At 39.4% G+C, this 16,324-nt stretch overlaps 1 protein-coding gene across 1 annotated transcript in view; it reads left to right on the top strand.

Annotated features, from left to right (window-relative positions):
- The window catches only part of LOC117344595 (probable cation-transporting ATPase 13A3), a 78,242-nt gene that overhangs the window by 15,069 nt on the left and 46,849 nt on the right, over nucleotides 1-16,324 (top strand). The window contains exons 3-6 of the mRNA XM_033907398.1: nucleotides 5,727-5,894; nucleotides 13,905-13,978; nucleotides 14,666-14,747; nucleotides 15,839-15,927. Of these exons, the coding sequence (XP_033763289.1) occupies nucleotides 5,727-5,894; nucleotides 13,905-13,978; nucleotides 14,666-14,747; nucleotides 15,839-15,927 (413 nt within the window). The remainder of the gene's footprint in view (nucleotides 1-5,726; nucleotides 5,895-13,904; nucleotides 13,979-14,665; nucleotides 14,748-15,838; nucleotides 15,928-16,324) is intronic.

The raw sequence follows: 16,324 nt of genomic DNA, 5'->3' as shown, positions 1-16,324 counted from the left end.
ATCAACCCCGGCCAGGAGAATCAGATGGTAAGTTATACCTGGCTACCAATATATCAACCCTGGCCAGGAGGATCAGATGGTAAGTTATACCTGGCTACCAATATATCAACCCCGGCCAGGAGGATCAGATGGTAAGTTATACCTGGCTACCAATATATCAACCCCGGCCAGGAGGATCAGATGGTAAGTTATACCTGGCTACCAATATATCAATCCCGGCCAGGAGGATCAGATGGTAAGTTATACCTGGCTACCAATATATCAACCCCGGCCAGGAGGATCAGATGGTAAGTCAAACCTGGCTACCAATATATCAACCCCGGCCAGGATGATCAGATGGTAAGTTATACCTGGCTACCAATATATCAATCCCGGCCAGGAGGATCAGATGGTAAGTTATACCTGGTCTACCAATATATCAACCCCGGCCAGGAGGATCAGATGGTAAGTTATACCTGGCTACCAATATATCAACCCCGGCCAGGAGGATCAGATGGTAAGTTATACCTGGTCTACCAATATATCAACCCCGGCCAGGAGGATCGGATGGTAAGTTATACCTGGCTACCAATATATCAATCCCGGCCAGGAGGATCAGATGGTAAGTTATACCTGGCTACCAATATATCAACCCCGGCCAGGAGGATCAGATGGTAAGTTATACCTGGCTACCAATATATCAATCCCGGCCAGGAGGATCAGATGGTAAGTTAAACCTGGCTACCAATATATCAACCCCGGCCAGGAGGATCAGATGGTAAGTTATACCTGTAGTAGATATGCCTGGTCAAACATTATTAATGAACAAAAGACAAAGAGGATATATAAGGTTCAATACAATTGATTCATTTCTGTTATTGGGCTGAGGGGCGATAACAGCTGTGGCACTTGACTTCAGTTGGACCCAGTAAATTTGTATTGACATCATAATTAGCTTGGCAGGTGAAGCTGTTAGCCATGAAACTGAAGGAATCAAGCTTGATAACAATTCTTGGGGGACTTACAAATTATATAATGCAGTAAGATGCCCTTATATAGATAAATGTTTTGTCTGTCTTTCCATCCTTCCATATTAATCTTATTGGCACTTTGTCTCCTAAATTACTGGTCACTGGAACTTCATACGTTGGGCACAAGTTTAGCTAGGTAAGATGGTACGAGTTTAGCTAGGTAAGATGGTGGGTCATATACCTAAAGTAAGTCTCTGACCTATATTTTGACCTTTGAACTACAATGTACATCAAAGAAAAAGTTTGTCCAGCTCTATCTCATACACCACTTGTCGCTGGAACTTCATACCCGGGGCATGGGTACACCTAGGTAAAGCAGTGTATGTAATGTAAAGAAATAACACTTTGATGATTTTATAATTTTGATGATTTATAATTTTGATCGTCGTCCCTTGAACAGCTCCTGGAACCTCTTCCCTTTAAGGAAATAGAAATAGTACAATAGTTTTGAGTTTTATACTGCTATATCAAAACAAATAGCTGTCTCAAGGCGTCTCACAAATTATGATCTGTGGTTACTGGGCATTTAACAACCAGCCGATGTCTTTTCTCAACTCCTAGGGGAGCATACAACCAGCCAATGTCTTTTCTCAACTCCTGGGGGAGCATACAACCAGCCGATGTCTTTTCTCCACTCCCGGGGGAGCATACAACCAGCTGATGTCTTTTCTCCACTCCCGGGGAAGCATACAACCAGCCAATGTCTTTTCTCCGCTCCCGGGGAGCATACAACCAGCCGATGTCTTTTCTCCACTCCCGGGGGAGCATACAACCAGCCGATGTCTTTTCTCCACTCCCGGGGGAGCATACAACCAGCCAATGTCTTTTCTCAACTCCCGGGGGAGCATACAACTAGCCAATGTCTTATCTCAACTCCCGGGGGAGCATACAACCAGCCGATGTCTTTTCTCAACTCCTGGGGGAGCATACAACCAGCCGATGTCTTTTCTCATCTCCCGGGGGAGCATACAACCAGCCGATGTCTTTTCTCAACTCCCGGGGGAGCATACAACCAGCCGATGTCTTTTCTCCACTCCCGGGGGAGTATACAACCAGCCAATGTCTTTTCTCAACTCCCGGGGGAGCATACAACCAGCCAATGTCTTATCTCAACTCGTGGGGGAGCATACAACCAGCCAATGTCTTTTTTCCACTCCCGGGGGAGCATACAACCAGCCGATGTCTTTTCTCCACTCCCGGGGGAGCATACAACCAGCCAATGTCTTTCTCAACTCCCGGAGGAGCATACAACCAGCCAATGTCTTTCTCAACTCCTGGGGGAGCATACAACTAGCCAATGTCTTTTTTCCACTCCCGGGGGGGCATACAACCAGCCAGTGTCTTTTCTCCACTCCCGGGGGAGCATACAACCAGCCAGTGTCTTTCTCAACTCCTGGGGGAGCATACAACTAGCCAATGTCTTTTTTCCACTCCCAGTGGAGCATACAACCAGCCGATGTCTTTTCTCCACTCCCGGGGGAGCATACAACCAGCCGATGTCTTTTCTCCACTCCCGGGGGAGCATACAACCAGCCAGTGTCTTTTTTCCACTTCCGGGGGAGCATACAACCAAAGCTGCTATTTCAATGCTAACAGCTTACACACAACATTTCTTGTACTGCTCTACCATGTAAAAATGTACTAATGTACTGCTGAGTCAACTGGAACACAACCGAGTTAAGTATCTTGTTCAAGATTAAAACATAGAGCGCCCATGCAGAATTCATATTAGCAACCCTTTGGTCACACAGCCCTACATCTTACCACTAGACCTCCTTGCCTCAGGCAATAAAATCTCTGCAGTATTTAATGCTACTCTTTTACAAAATATCCATTTAAGTTAGTACATATATGTTATCAAGTCAACTGAGACCATGTCTCAAGTGAAGTGATCTTATTCTAATCGCCTTTTGTCCATCATTGTGCGTTGGCTTCCATAAACATTTTACATTGACTTCTCCTCCAAAACACCTGAACAAATTTCAATGAAATTTTGCAGAAACTTTCCATGGCCGAAAGTTAACCACAATAATGAACTCTATGGCTCCCAACCACCAGGGGCCTAATGCTTGGTTCAATAGTGGTTTAAATTGACTGAAATTTCAAAAATCATCTTCTAAAGGTCCAGATATGGTAGAATCAAATACCAGGTACTCTAAATAAATGGAAGGGTTTTGAGGTGCATTATTAAAATAGATTTAATTTCATGACCCACTGTTCACGGTTTTCTGCCTTGAAAGGGAGTAATTATGTAAATGTATGAGAATATCTCCCAACAAGTCATCCTTCTGGGTGCTATAGTCAGGGGCAAGGTCACTGTTACATGGGTATTTATATTATAGAAAAAATCTCATAAACCAGATATATCGACGAGTATACAAGGTGGCAAGGAGGTTTTTATACTGCTTGCAAGGTATTGTTATAATTCATACAGACAAAGATGAATACAAATTTTATTTCAATGCATATATTTAGATATTTTGTAGAATATTATTACTAATAAAAAATCTGAATCAGACATTTCATTAATTTGATCCAGGCTTATAGACGTCCTCAGCATTAGTTCAAACATCAAAGTTCAAACACTACTACCTGTTGATTGAGTTTCCACATGTATCTTCAGGCCCCAGGTCACTGACCTTTAATGTAGCTATCTCATCTGTCTAACCAGGTATTTCCTGACCTTTAAATATGTTATTAAACACACACAGCCCCTCGACCTGTTAAATTTTACTCAGTGTTTTGATACCGTAGATATATATTCAGTGAGTTATTGACAGACTCGAGCAGTTTAATATCAGTATTGACCTTGATCCATGTATATAGCTGTACATTATCACTTAGGTACAACTGTTTGCTTGCCTATGTTTTGAAATTTCCAAGAGTGTTACAGCCAGGATAATTGTGGGTAATTTAAAAGTTACAAGAGTAACTTGTTTTTTAAGAAATGGATTAGATTTTTCCAACTTACCCCTCCAAAATGTTCGAATTTTAAGTCTTAGAAAAGTAAATTGATTGATCTCATTTAGACAAACCAATACATGTACATGTACACCTGTATGCTACACGGGGACATTAAACTGTGTAAAACACATGTGTACCATAGGACTGTGGCAGTTGTGGGAACATTTGCATCATTAGAGGGTGGTCTTGATTGCTCTTTATCAGATCTAGAGGTTAAGGAACAGCTAGAGTCATTTGAGGGTGGCCACAGTAGCTTTTTATTTGGGGACTGAGGTTAATATACAGTACGCAACAGCCAGCATCCTAGGAGGGCATTCCTAAGTAATCTTTATTTGATCATACGCAGAACTTATTTAATGTACAACAGCCAGTGTCCTAGGATGGAATTCCTGAGGAATCTTTATTTGATCAGAACTTATTTAATGTACAACAGCCAGAATCCTAGGAGGGAATTCCTGAGGAATCTTTATTTGATCAGAACTTATTTAATGTACACACAACAGCCAGCGTCCTAGGAGGGCATTCCTGAGGAATCTTTATTTGATCAGAACTTAATTAATGTACACACAACAGCCAGCATCCTAGGAGGGCATTCCTAAGGAATCTTTATTTGATCAGAACTTATTTAATGTACACACAACAGCCAGCGTCCTAGGAGGGCATTCCTGAGGAATCTTAAAAATTTATTTGATCAGAACTTAATTAATGTACACATAACAGCCAGCATCCTAGGAGGGCATTCCTGAGGAATCTTTATTTGATTGGATCTTGATTAATGTACACATTCTTACATTCTACAATATACAGGTTTATTTCTCCACTCCTACATTCTTACATTCTACAATATACCTGAGGTTTATTTCTCCACTCCTGCATTCTTACATTCTACAATATACAGGAGGTTTATTTCTCCACTCCTGTATTCTTGTATTGTTGGTTGTTGTTGTTGTTGTTGATGTTGGTTGTTGTCGGTTCCAGCTTTTATTCTGGTAAAAAAAGTATATGCAGTACAAATTCAGGTCACACTTACGTGGTAATAGAAGAAAACACCATACTGCATTCACCAAACCTCCTGTGAAGCCAAAACAACCTTTTCAAGGTGACACTTTACTTCACAGAACAATGAGACGTATTGTATTTAGTGTTTTGGTCACAAAGGATGACATTCATTCAATTTTTTAAAGATCTTAGAGATATACTCTAGCTATCTTATTGCTGCAAGTGACGTATACTAAGGAGTATTCAAATTACAACCTGCAGAATAAAATACATCAAACATAGGAGTGTTTAAATTACAACCTGCAGAATAAAATACATCAAACTTTTGAACAGGGTTTTGATATCCTATGTGATAAAAGAATTTTATATTGAGGCAATATCGTGTACCAAAAGTAGATAATTTTGACCCACAATGTGACCTTTTGTAGGGTGTTTTTGTTTACTGCTTCCTATTATGTATAATATCTCATCTCAAAAAAACTGTTTTGAAAACAAATTTTCTAACTTTTTCATTATTGGAAGATAATTAAACACAATGTATCGGTAAAGGTTTGTTTTTTAATTTTTAGATAAAATTATCATCCAAATTATGAATTTCAGAATATCAGATACATTAGTAAGTCTGTAATAGGTTTCAAACACATCATCCCCCTATGTCTTGCTCACCTTGATGGATTCTTGTTATTTTTATTAATTTTAAAGAAAAGATCAATTGTTTTACTCACCTACTTATTTTGAAATGTTTATACACAGGAAATCCATGGCTACCAAAGAAGTGTCGTGTGGACTATTATCGTGTGGATATTTATCTTCCTCACTGTCGGACTGCTGCGACTCTTTTTCTACTGGTTCCCCCATCTGATGGTGCGGTCCACACACTCCAAGTGTTCTCTGGCAGAGGCCACTGTTGTAGTTCTCAAGGTGAGTTCAAGGTCATGACTCAACATCCATGTTCTTCACAGGTCAATGTCATACTGAAGGTCATGATTCCATGTCATCGTTTTAAGGTCAGCACATTTTATACAGAAGTATAGGCGTAAGTCAAGGTCATTATAAGGTTATGACCCATGTCATTGTTCAAGGTCTACCTATTTCATACAGAAGTACAAACATAGGTCAAGGTCATGCCTCAATGTCAGTGTGCAAGGTCAGCAAATTTTATACAGTTCAGTTTTAGATCATGGTCATGCTATAGGAGTAAGGTTGGATGTAGTCATATGTAGTTCACCAGTTTGCCCAGCCGTCATTTTACTCGACTAGATAACGGAGGTCACTTAAACAAACCACTGCCGTTTACTCGACTAGATAACGGAGGTCACTTAAACAAACCACTGCCGTTTACCAGACTAGATAACGGAGGTCACTTAAACAAACCACTGCCGTTTACTCGACTAGATAACGGAGGTCACTTAAACAAACCACTGCCGTTTACTCGACTAGATAACGGAGGTCACTTAATAAAACAAACCACTGCCGTTTACTCGACTAGATAACGGAGGTCACTTAATAAAACAAACCACTGCCGTTTACTCGACTAGATAACGGAGGTCACTTAATAAAACAAACCACTGCCGTTTACTCGACTAGATAACGGAGGTCACTTAAACAAACCACTGCCGTTTACTCGAGTAGATAACGGAGGTCACTTAATAAACAAACCACTGCCGTTTACTCGACTAGATAACGGAGGTCACTTAAAACAAACCACTGCCGTTTACTCGACTAGATAACGGAGGTCACTTAATAAAACAAACCACTGCTGTTTACTCGACTAGATAACGGAGGTCACTTAATAAAACAAACCACTGTAGTTTACCAGACTAGATAACGGAGGTCACTTAATAAAACAAACCACTGTAGTTTACCAGACTAGATAACGGAGGTCACTTAAACAAACCACTGCCGTTTACTCGACTAGATAACGGAGGTCACTTAAACAAACCACTGCCGTTTACTCGACTAGATAACGGAGGTCACTTAAACAAACCACTGCCGTTTACTCGACTAGATAACGGAGGTCACTTAATAAAACAAACCACTGCCGTTTACTCGACTAGATAACGGAGGTCACTTAATAAAACGAACCACTGCCGTTTACCAGACTAGACAACGGAGGTCACTTAATAAAACAAACCACTGCCGTTTACTCGACTAGATAACGGAGGTCACTTAATAAAACAAACCACTGCCGTTTACTCGACTAGATAACGGAGGTCACTTAATAAAACAAACCACTGCCGTTTACTTGACTAGATAACGGAGGTCACTTAATAAAACAAACCACTGCCGTTTACTCGACTAGATAACGGAGGTCACTTAAACAAACCACTGCCGTTTACTCGACTAGATAACGGAGGTCACTTAATAAAACAAACCACTGCCGTTTACCAGACTAGATAACGGAGGTCACTTAAACAAACCACTGCCGTTTACTCGACTAGATAACGGAGGTCACTTAAACAAACCACTGCCGTTTACTCGACTAGATAACGGAGGTCACTTAAACAAACCACTGCCGTTTACTCGACTAGATAACGGAGGTCACTTAAACAAACCACTGCCGTTTACCAGACTAGATAACGGAGGTCACTTAATAAAACAAACCACTGCCGTTTACTCGACTAGATAACGGAGGTCACTTAATAAAACAAACCACTGCCGTTTACTCGACTAGATAACGGAGGTCACTTAATAAACAAACCACTGCCGTTTACTCGACTAGATAACGGAGGTCACTTAAAACAAACCACTGCCGTTTACTCGACTAGATAACGGAGGTCACTTAATAAAACAAACCACTGCCGTTTACTCGACTAGATAACGGAGGTCACTTAAACAAACCACTGCCGTTTACTCGACTAGATAACGGAGGTCACTTAAACAAACCACTGCCGTTTACTCGACTAGATAACGGAGGTCACTTAATAAAACAAACCACTGCCGTTTACTCGACTAGATAACGGAGGTCACTTAATAAAACAAACCACTGCCGTTTACCAGACTAGATAACGGAGGTCACTTAAACAAACCACTGCCGTTTACTCGACTAGATAACGGAGGTCACTTAATAAAACAAACCACTGCCGTTTACTCGACTAGATAACGGAGGTGACTTAAACAAACCACTGCCGTTTACTCGACTAGATAACGGAGGTCACTTAAACAAACCACTGCCGTTTACTCGACTAGATAACGGAGGTCACTTAAACAAACCACTGCCGTTTACCAGACTAGATAACAGAGGTCACTTAATAAAACAAACCACTGCCGTTTACTCGACTAGATAACGGAGGTCACTTAATAAAACAAACCACTGCCGTTTACTCGACTAGATAACGGAGGTCACTTAAACAAACCACTGCCGTTTACTCGACTAGATAACGGAGGTCACTTAAACAAACCACTGCCGTTTACTCGACTAGATAACGGAGGTCACTTAAACAAACCACTGCCGTTTACCAGACTAGATAACGGAGGTCACTTAATAAAACAAACCACTGCCGTTTACTCGACTAGATAACGGAGGTCACTTAATAAAACAAACCACTGCCGTTTACTCGACTAGATAACGGAGGTCACTTAATAAAACAAACCACTGCCGTTTACTCGACTAGATAACGGAGGTCACTTAAACAAACCACTGCCGTTTACCAACCCTTGTTGTACCATCATCATTCTTTAGTTATTTATTATAATATTTTATACAAGTTAATTATGTCTTAATTATCAGGAGCCTACCCTTACCTGACATTTTCAGAAAATAGATTTATATATACAGTTATCTATGGGTACAGTAAGAACCATCAGGGCTTTCAACCCACCACTATGTCACTCTGAAAATTATTTTCATAGTTTTTTTCCCTCCATGGTACGAGAGTTTAATGACCTTGATTTTGATACATTAAATGCACCAACCATTACAAAATTTCGAAACTTGATATCGGCGGGTAATGATATTAGAAATACTACTTCCTCAATCTTTAAATATAAAGGAAATAGAAATGAAAACATACTTTTGTTGTCAATTGAGAAATGTAGCAAGCCAATTAAATTATGATCTTTATAAAGACCACCTGATAGAATCGCCTGTTTGTAGTTGTGGATTTGGACTTGAAACTTCATATAATTTTTTCTTTTTATGCCCTAACTATATTGTGCATAGAGATACTCTAATAAATTCTTTACATAAGCAGGAATATTTTCATATTGATATACTCCTAAATGGCTCTGACAGTTACAGTGATGATATAAACACTCATATCTTTGATAATGTAATTAGATATATTAAAAACACAAATAGACTATTACATTAGTCATTAAGTCAAAAGTTGGGGTCTGATTCAAGTCTTTAGTACTGGAAGTCTATCATATGTCTATTATTTGGTCCTAAGGGTAAAGGTCAGCCTAAACCAGTGTAACTTAGGAATTAGTGGTTCATTAGTACATGTATATTTTTTATCAAATTAAGATCTTAGTAAAAATTTATTTGTCATTTATCCTTGTATAGTTGATGAGATATTATGAACATCTTAAAAAGTTTTGTTCATGTCTGTGCAGTTTTGCGCAAGAATCTGTGTAGGTGACCCTGTTTTGGATGAGTAATACTAAACCATTTAATACTCTGAGTTTATAATTACCGTAATTATTCTAAGCTGGAAAGAAAAAGTTAAAAACACATATATGTGCATAGTGTCTGCCTGGGTTGGGGGGCAGGTGTGTATTCAGCCATGAGTGGATGACTACTGGGTGTAAGCACCTCATGGACATTTTTGTCGGAAACTCTTGGTTTGCATGACTAGGCACCTGCCTCCCATCCAGGCAGATAACATTGCAATATCAAACAAATCTATAAATTCTAATCATAATAGTAATGGAAAACCCACTGTTTATATACATAGAGTATTTGAATTTCTTTCCCTTGTACATATACATGTATAACATGTGCGAGTGTGTGTGTGTGTGTGTGTGTAATACTATATATTACTCTACATTGTATGCTATTAATACCGGATGTTTTTAGGTCATCTGACCCGAAGGGTCAGGATGACCTATAGTCATCATGTTTCGTCCGTCGTCGTGCGCCGTCCGCCGTCCGCCGTGCTTAAACTTTTCACATTTCAAACTTCTTCTCAAGTTCCACCAGTGGGATTGAGCTGAAACTTGCCTGAAATGATGCTTGGATGGTCCTGACCAAGTGTTGTTATTTTTCGGGTCAGTCTGAAATCCAAGATGGCCGCCATGGCCGCCATTTTGAAAACACATTTGAAACTTCTTCTCAAGTTCCACTGGTGAGATTGAGCTGAAACTTGCCTGAAATGATCCTGGGATGGTCCTGAGAAAGTCTTGTTATTTTTCAGGTCGGTCAGAAATCCAAGATGGCCGCCATGGCAACCATCTTGAAAAATACATTTTAAACTTCTTCTCCAGTTCCACTGGTGCGATTGAGCTGGAAATTGGTGAGGATGTTAAGGAAGGAGAGCCAATAAAGTGTTGTTATTTTTCGGCTTCGTAAAAACTTCGACATTGCAGCCACGGCAGCCATTTTGTAACATGATTGCCCAATCATGGTTCTTCTGAACAACACCTATTTCAAACTTCTTCTCAAATTCCATCAGTGGGATTCAGCTCTAACTTACCAGAAATGATCCTGGGATGGTCCTGACCAAGTGTTGTTATTTTTCAAGTCGGTCAGAAATCCAAGATGGCCGCCATGGCAACCATCTTGAAAAACACATTTTAAACTTCTTCTCCAGTTCCACTGGTGCGATTGAGCTGGAAATTGGTGAGGATGTTAAGGAAGGAGAGCCAATAAAGTGTTGTTATTTTTCGGCTTCGTAAAAACTTCGACATTGCAGCCACGGCAGCCATTTTGTAAAATGATTGCGCAATCATGGTTCTTCTGAACAACACCTATTTCAAACTTCTTCTCAAATTCCACCAGTGGGATTGAGCTCTTACTTACCAGAAATGATCCTGAGATAGTCCTGACCAAGTGTTGTTATTTTTCAAATCGGTCAGAAATCCAAGATGGCCGTCATGGCAACCATCTTGAAAAACACATTTTAAACTTCTTCTCCAGTTCCACTGGTGCGATTGAGCTGGAAATTGGTGAGGATGTTAAGGAAGGAGAGCCAATAAAGTGTTGTTATTTTTCGGCTTCGTAAAAACTTCGACATTGCAGCCACGGCAGCCATTTTGTAACATGATTGCCCAATCATGGTTCTTCTGAACAACACCTATTTCAAACTTCTTCTCAAATTCCATCAGTGGGATTCAGCTCTAACTTACCAGAAATGATCCTGGGATGGTCCTGACCAAGTGTTGTTATTTTTCAAGTCGGTCAGAAATCCAAGATGGCCGCCATGGCAACCATCTTGAAAAACACATTTTAAACTTCTTCTCCAGTTCCACTGGTGCGATTGAGCTGGAAATTGGTGAGGATGTTAAGGAAGGAGAGCCAATAAAGTGTTGTTATTTTTCGGCTTCGTAAAAACTTCGACATTGCAGCCACGGCAGCCATTTTGTAAAATGATTGCGCAATCATGGTTCTTCTGAACAACACCTATTTCAAACTTCTTCTCAAATTCCACCAGTGGGATTGAGCTCTTACTTACCAGAAATGATCCTGAGATAGTCCTGACCAAGTGTTGTTATTTTTCAAATCGGTCAGAAATCCAAGATGGCCGTCATGGCAACCATCTTGAAAAACACATTTTAAACTTCTTCTCCAGTTCCACTGGTGCCATTGAGCTGGAAATTGGTGAGGATGTTAAGGTAGGAGAGCCAATAAAGTGTTGTTATTTTTCGGCTTCGTAAAAACTTCGACATTGCAGCCACGGCAGCCATTTTGTAACATGATTGCGCAATCATGGTTCTTCTGAACAACACCTATTTCAAACTTCTTCTCAAATTCCACCAGTGGGATTGAGCTCTTACTTACCAGAAATGATCCTGAGATAGTCCTGACCAAGTGTTGTTATTTTTCAAGTCGGTCAGAAATCCAAGATGGCCATCATGGCAACCATCTTGAAAAACACATTTTAAACTTCTTCTCCAGTTCCACTGGTGCGATTGAGCTGGAAATTGGTGAGGATGTTAAGGAAGGAGAGCCAATAAAGTGTTGTTATTTTTCGGCTTCGTAAAAACTTCGACATTGCAGCCACGGCAGCCATTTTGTAAAATGATTGCGCAATCATGGTTCTTCTGAACAACACCTATTTCAAACTTCTTCTCAAATTCCACCAGTGGGATTGAGCTCTTACTTACCAGAAATGATCCTGAGATAGTCCTGACCAAGTGTTGTTATTTTTCAAATCGGTCAGAAATCCTAGATGGCCGTCATGGCAACCATCTTGAAAAACACATTTTAAACTTCTTCTCCAGTTCCATTGGTGCGATTGAGCTGGAAATTGGTGAGGATGTTAAGGAAGGAGAGCCAATAAAGTGTTGTTATTTTTCGGCTTCGTAAAAACTTCGACATTGCAGCCACGGCAGCCATTTTGTAACATGATTGCGCAATCATGGTTCTTCTGAACAACACCTATTTCAAACTTCTTCTCAAATTCCACCAGTGGGATTGAGCTCTTACTTACCAGAAATGATCCTGAGATAGTCCTGACCAAGTGTTGTTATTTTTCAAGTCGGTCAGAAATCCAAGATGGCCGTCATGGCAACCATCTTGAAAAACACATTTTAAACTTCTTCTCCAGTTCCACTGGTGCGATTGAGCTGGAAATTGGTGAGGATGTTAAGGAAGGAGAGCCAATAAAGTGTTGTTATTTTTCGGCTTCGTAAAAACTTCGACATTGCAGCCACGGCAGCCATTTTGTAAAATGATTGCGCAATCATGGTTCTTCTGAACAACACCTATTTCAAACTTCTTCTCAAATTCCACCAGTGGGATTGAGCTCTTACTTACCAGAAATGATCCTGAGATAGTCCTGACCAAGTGTTGTTATTATTCAAATCGGTCAGAAATCCAAGATGGCCGTCATGGCAACCATCTTGAAAAACACATTTTAAACTTCTTCTCCAGTTCCACTGGTGCCATTGAGCTGGAAATTGGTGAGGATGTTAAGGAAAGAGAGGCAACAAAGTGTTGTTATTTTTCGGCCTTGTAAAAACTTTGACATGGCAGCCATGGTGGCCATTTTGTAAAATGATTGCGTAATCATGGTTTTCCTGAACAACACCTATTTCAAACTTCTTCTCAAATTCCACCAGTGGGATTCAGCTTTAATTACCAGAAATGATCCCGAGATGTTCCTGGCCAAGTTTTGTTATTTATCGGGTCAGTCAGAAATCCAAGATGGCCGCCATGGCAGCCATCTTGAAAAACACATTTTAAACTTCTCCAGTTCCACTGGTGCGATTGAGCTGGAAATTGGTGAGGATGTTAAGGAAGGGGAGCCAACAAAGTGTTGTTATTTTTCGGCCTCGTAAAAACTTTGAAATGGCAGCCACGGCGGCCATTTTGTAACATGATTGCGCAATCATGTTTTTCCTGAACAACACGTATTTCAAACTTCTTCTCAAATTCCACCCGTGGGATTTGGCTCTAACTTACCAGAAATGATCCTGAGATGGTCATGGCCAAGTGTTATTATTTTTAAGGTAGGTCAGAAATCCAAGATGGCCGCCATGGCCAACAGTGCCACTAAACCTGCAGAGAATGCATACTACAATATTATAAGGGTCTTTAATTTAGAGTCAGATGACCGTTAAGGCCCCTGGGCCTCTTGTTATTTTGTTAATATTATTATAATACGGAGAGAACTTAAAATAGGCTTAAGCCTGATGTTCAATCCAATTGTTTTTTTTTAAAAACAATAAAATTTGTTGAAATGAAAAATGGGTACAGTATCATAATGAGGAAAAATTATATGAAACTGGTAAAGGAAGGTAACTACTACGGACATTTTGGCTTTTCAGGACCAGTATCTCCAATGGTACGTGTCTCGTATCCGAGAGTTGGCTGTTGATGGTCAACTTGAAAATAAAGCCAGGTAAGTAGAGGTCATCTGATGTTTCCTCTAACAATACATATAGTCCCCCCCACCTGAAACGGGGCAATAATTTTGCATTTGCGTTGTGTCCGTCCATACTTTGTCCTTCCGACCTGAGACCCGCACATTATCTTGTCTTGGCTCTATCTCCTACACCTCTTAACACTGGTACGCCATACTAGGGACATGGGTTTAACTATAAATGAGGTGGTATGTCATGTACCAAAAGTCGGTCACTTTAACTTGTGACCTTTGATCTTCATCAAAGACAGCCTTCAAAACAACTGCGATGGAGGCCAAAAAAAAAGATTTTTTTTCCATGTATGTGATCCTTAGATACCGTACTCGGTTTCCATACAGTATACATGTAGATGATCCTGATATGTCTGTATGCACATTTAAGGTGTAATATTTTCTTTTAAATACAATAAACTGGATTTGGGTATCAAGTATTTCTTATTCAGGAAGCAGTATCAAGATAATACATTTAAATTGGTAATTTACCTAATTTAAATAAGTGACATTATCAGTTCAAATTAGCAAAGTTGATTTTACATTCTAGAATGGACGATATCATTGATCAAATTAGTCAGATTGCCTCTTAGACTTTTGCGTTAGGGGACTGTAATTTTCTGAATTGTCTTGTTTGTACTTAATATTAATTCAGATTTTATATTCCTGAAACAGACCAAAACTAGAGAGAGGCACTTCTACTGTCAGTTTTACAAAATTTGATGAAAATGAAGAGTCTGTGGAGGCTGGAAATATGGTGAGTGAGGGAGTACATCAACTGTTTATGCAATTTTAGCTCACCTGCCCAAAGATGTGGTGTCCAATGTCTGTCTGGCATCCATCTGGTGACTTTTACATTTAAACAAGTTCTTCTCAATAACCAAGAGGCACAGAGACCCGATATCGGGCCTGTAGCATGTAAGGGGGAAATGGCTGCCTAGTTGGGTCAGATGATTGACCTTGACCTACATTCAAGGTCACAGGATCAAATATGTTAAAACATTAAACAACTTCTCAATAACCAAGAGGCCCAGAGACCTGATATTGGACCTGTAGCATGTAAGGGGGAATGGCTGCCTACTTTGGTCAGATGATTGACCTTGACCTACATTCAAGGTCACAGGATCAAATATGTTAAAAACTTTAAACAACTTGTTCTCAATAACTTAGAGGCCCAGAGACCTAATATTGGGCTTATAGCATGCTTTGGGGAATAGCTACCTAGTTTGTTCAAATGAATGACCTTGAACAGCATTCAAGGTCATGAGGATCAAATGTGCTAAAATCTTTTAAATAATGTCATCCAAATATTCAATATGAATGACCTTGAGCTACTTTCACTGTCATAGTGGCCAAATTTTTTTCAATATTCAAACAACTTCTTCAATAACTGAGAGGCCAAGAGGCCTTATGCTGGTCATGTTACAATCTTAATTTCAAGTCTCAGTCTCAAGTTGATCAACAATACTCTCTATTAAATTGGACCATCAAAAGAACGTCCATGTTGGGCTCACTGTCTTTATACATACAATCCCAACACTTATAGCTTAATTTCTTGTGAAGTACTGGAAGGATGTGTCTCGAACTTAATATGTTGGTTCCCCTTGTTCCCTAGTTATCTTTTGGAATGATTTTCAGAAACTGAAAAATTTATTGATTATACTATAAATGTTAATCCAATTATGGACAAGATTTTTTTAATTTAAATTATAGGAGAAAATTGCTAAGGAGACATGACTTACATTTTCATGAAAATACCCGAAAACACAGAATTCAATGAAAGAATGGCAAATATATATATAGCTTACATAATCTAAAACAGCATTAACCTATGTTTTTTATTTTCAGGAACAGCAAATCAGATTAGTCCGATTTTTCGTCACAAAGAAAGTGAAATTTTTGTGGAATGCTGATGGACAGCTCTTTGAAAAAGCCAGGTAATATAGGCCTATATTCTATATATCTTTAAGTACATTAGAGTGAAATGTTTTCAATTCACATGCGATTAACACAAAGCATTGGTAGTAAGTATTAGATTTTTTTTATTTTTATATTCCTTGGAAAATCGAAATTATCAACCAGTTCAGATTAGGCAAATTCATGAAATTTAATACATTGGGTATGATTTTATTATGGAAATATGGAAATAAGAGTTATTGCCCTTTGCTTAATTCATCTTGCAGTGCTCTTACAACAATATGTCTCCACAGAATTTTATGAAACTTGTAACATGAGTTTATTATGCCAATATTTTGGACAAATTCGCTATCTGGCTCTCCCTTACTTACAGAGTTATTGCCTTTACTTTAATTCACTCAAATAGAACTTTATTTC

This window comes from Pecten maximus, chromosome 16 (genome assembly GCF_902652985.1).
Source record: "Pecten maximus chromosome 16, xPecMax1.1, whole genome shotgun sequence".
Classification (NCBI taxonomy): Eukaryota; Metazoa; Mollusca; class Bivalvia; order Pectinida; family Pectinidae; genus Pecten; species Pecten maximus.
This window is presented reverse-complemented; position numbering and strand designations above follow the sequence as displayed.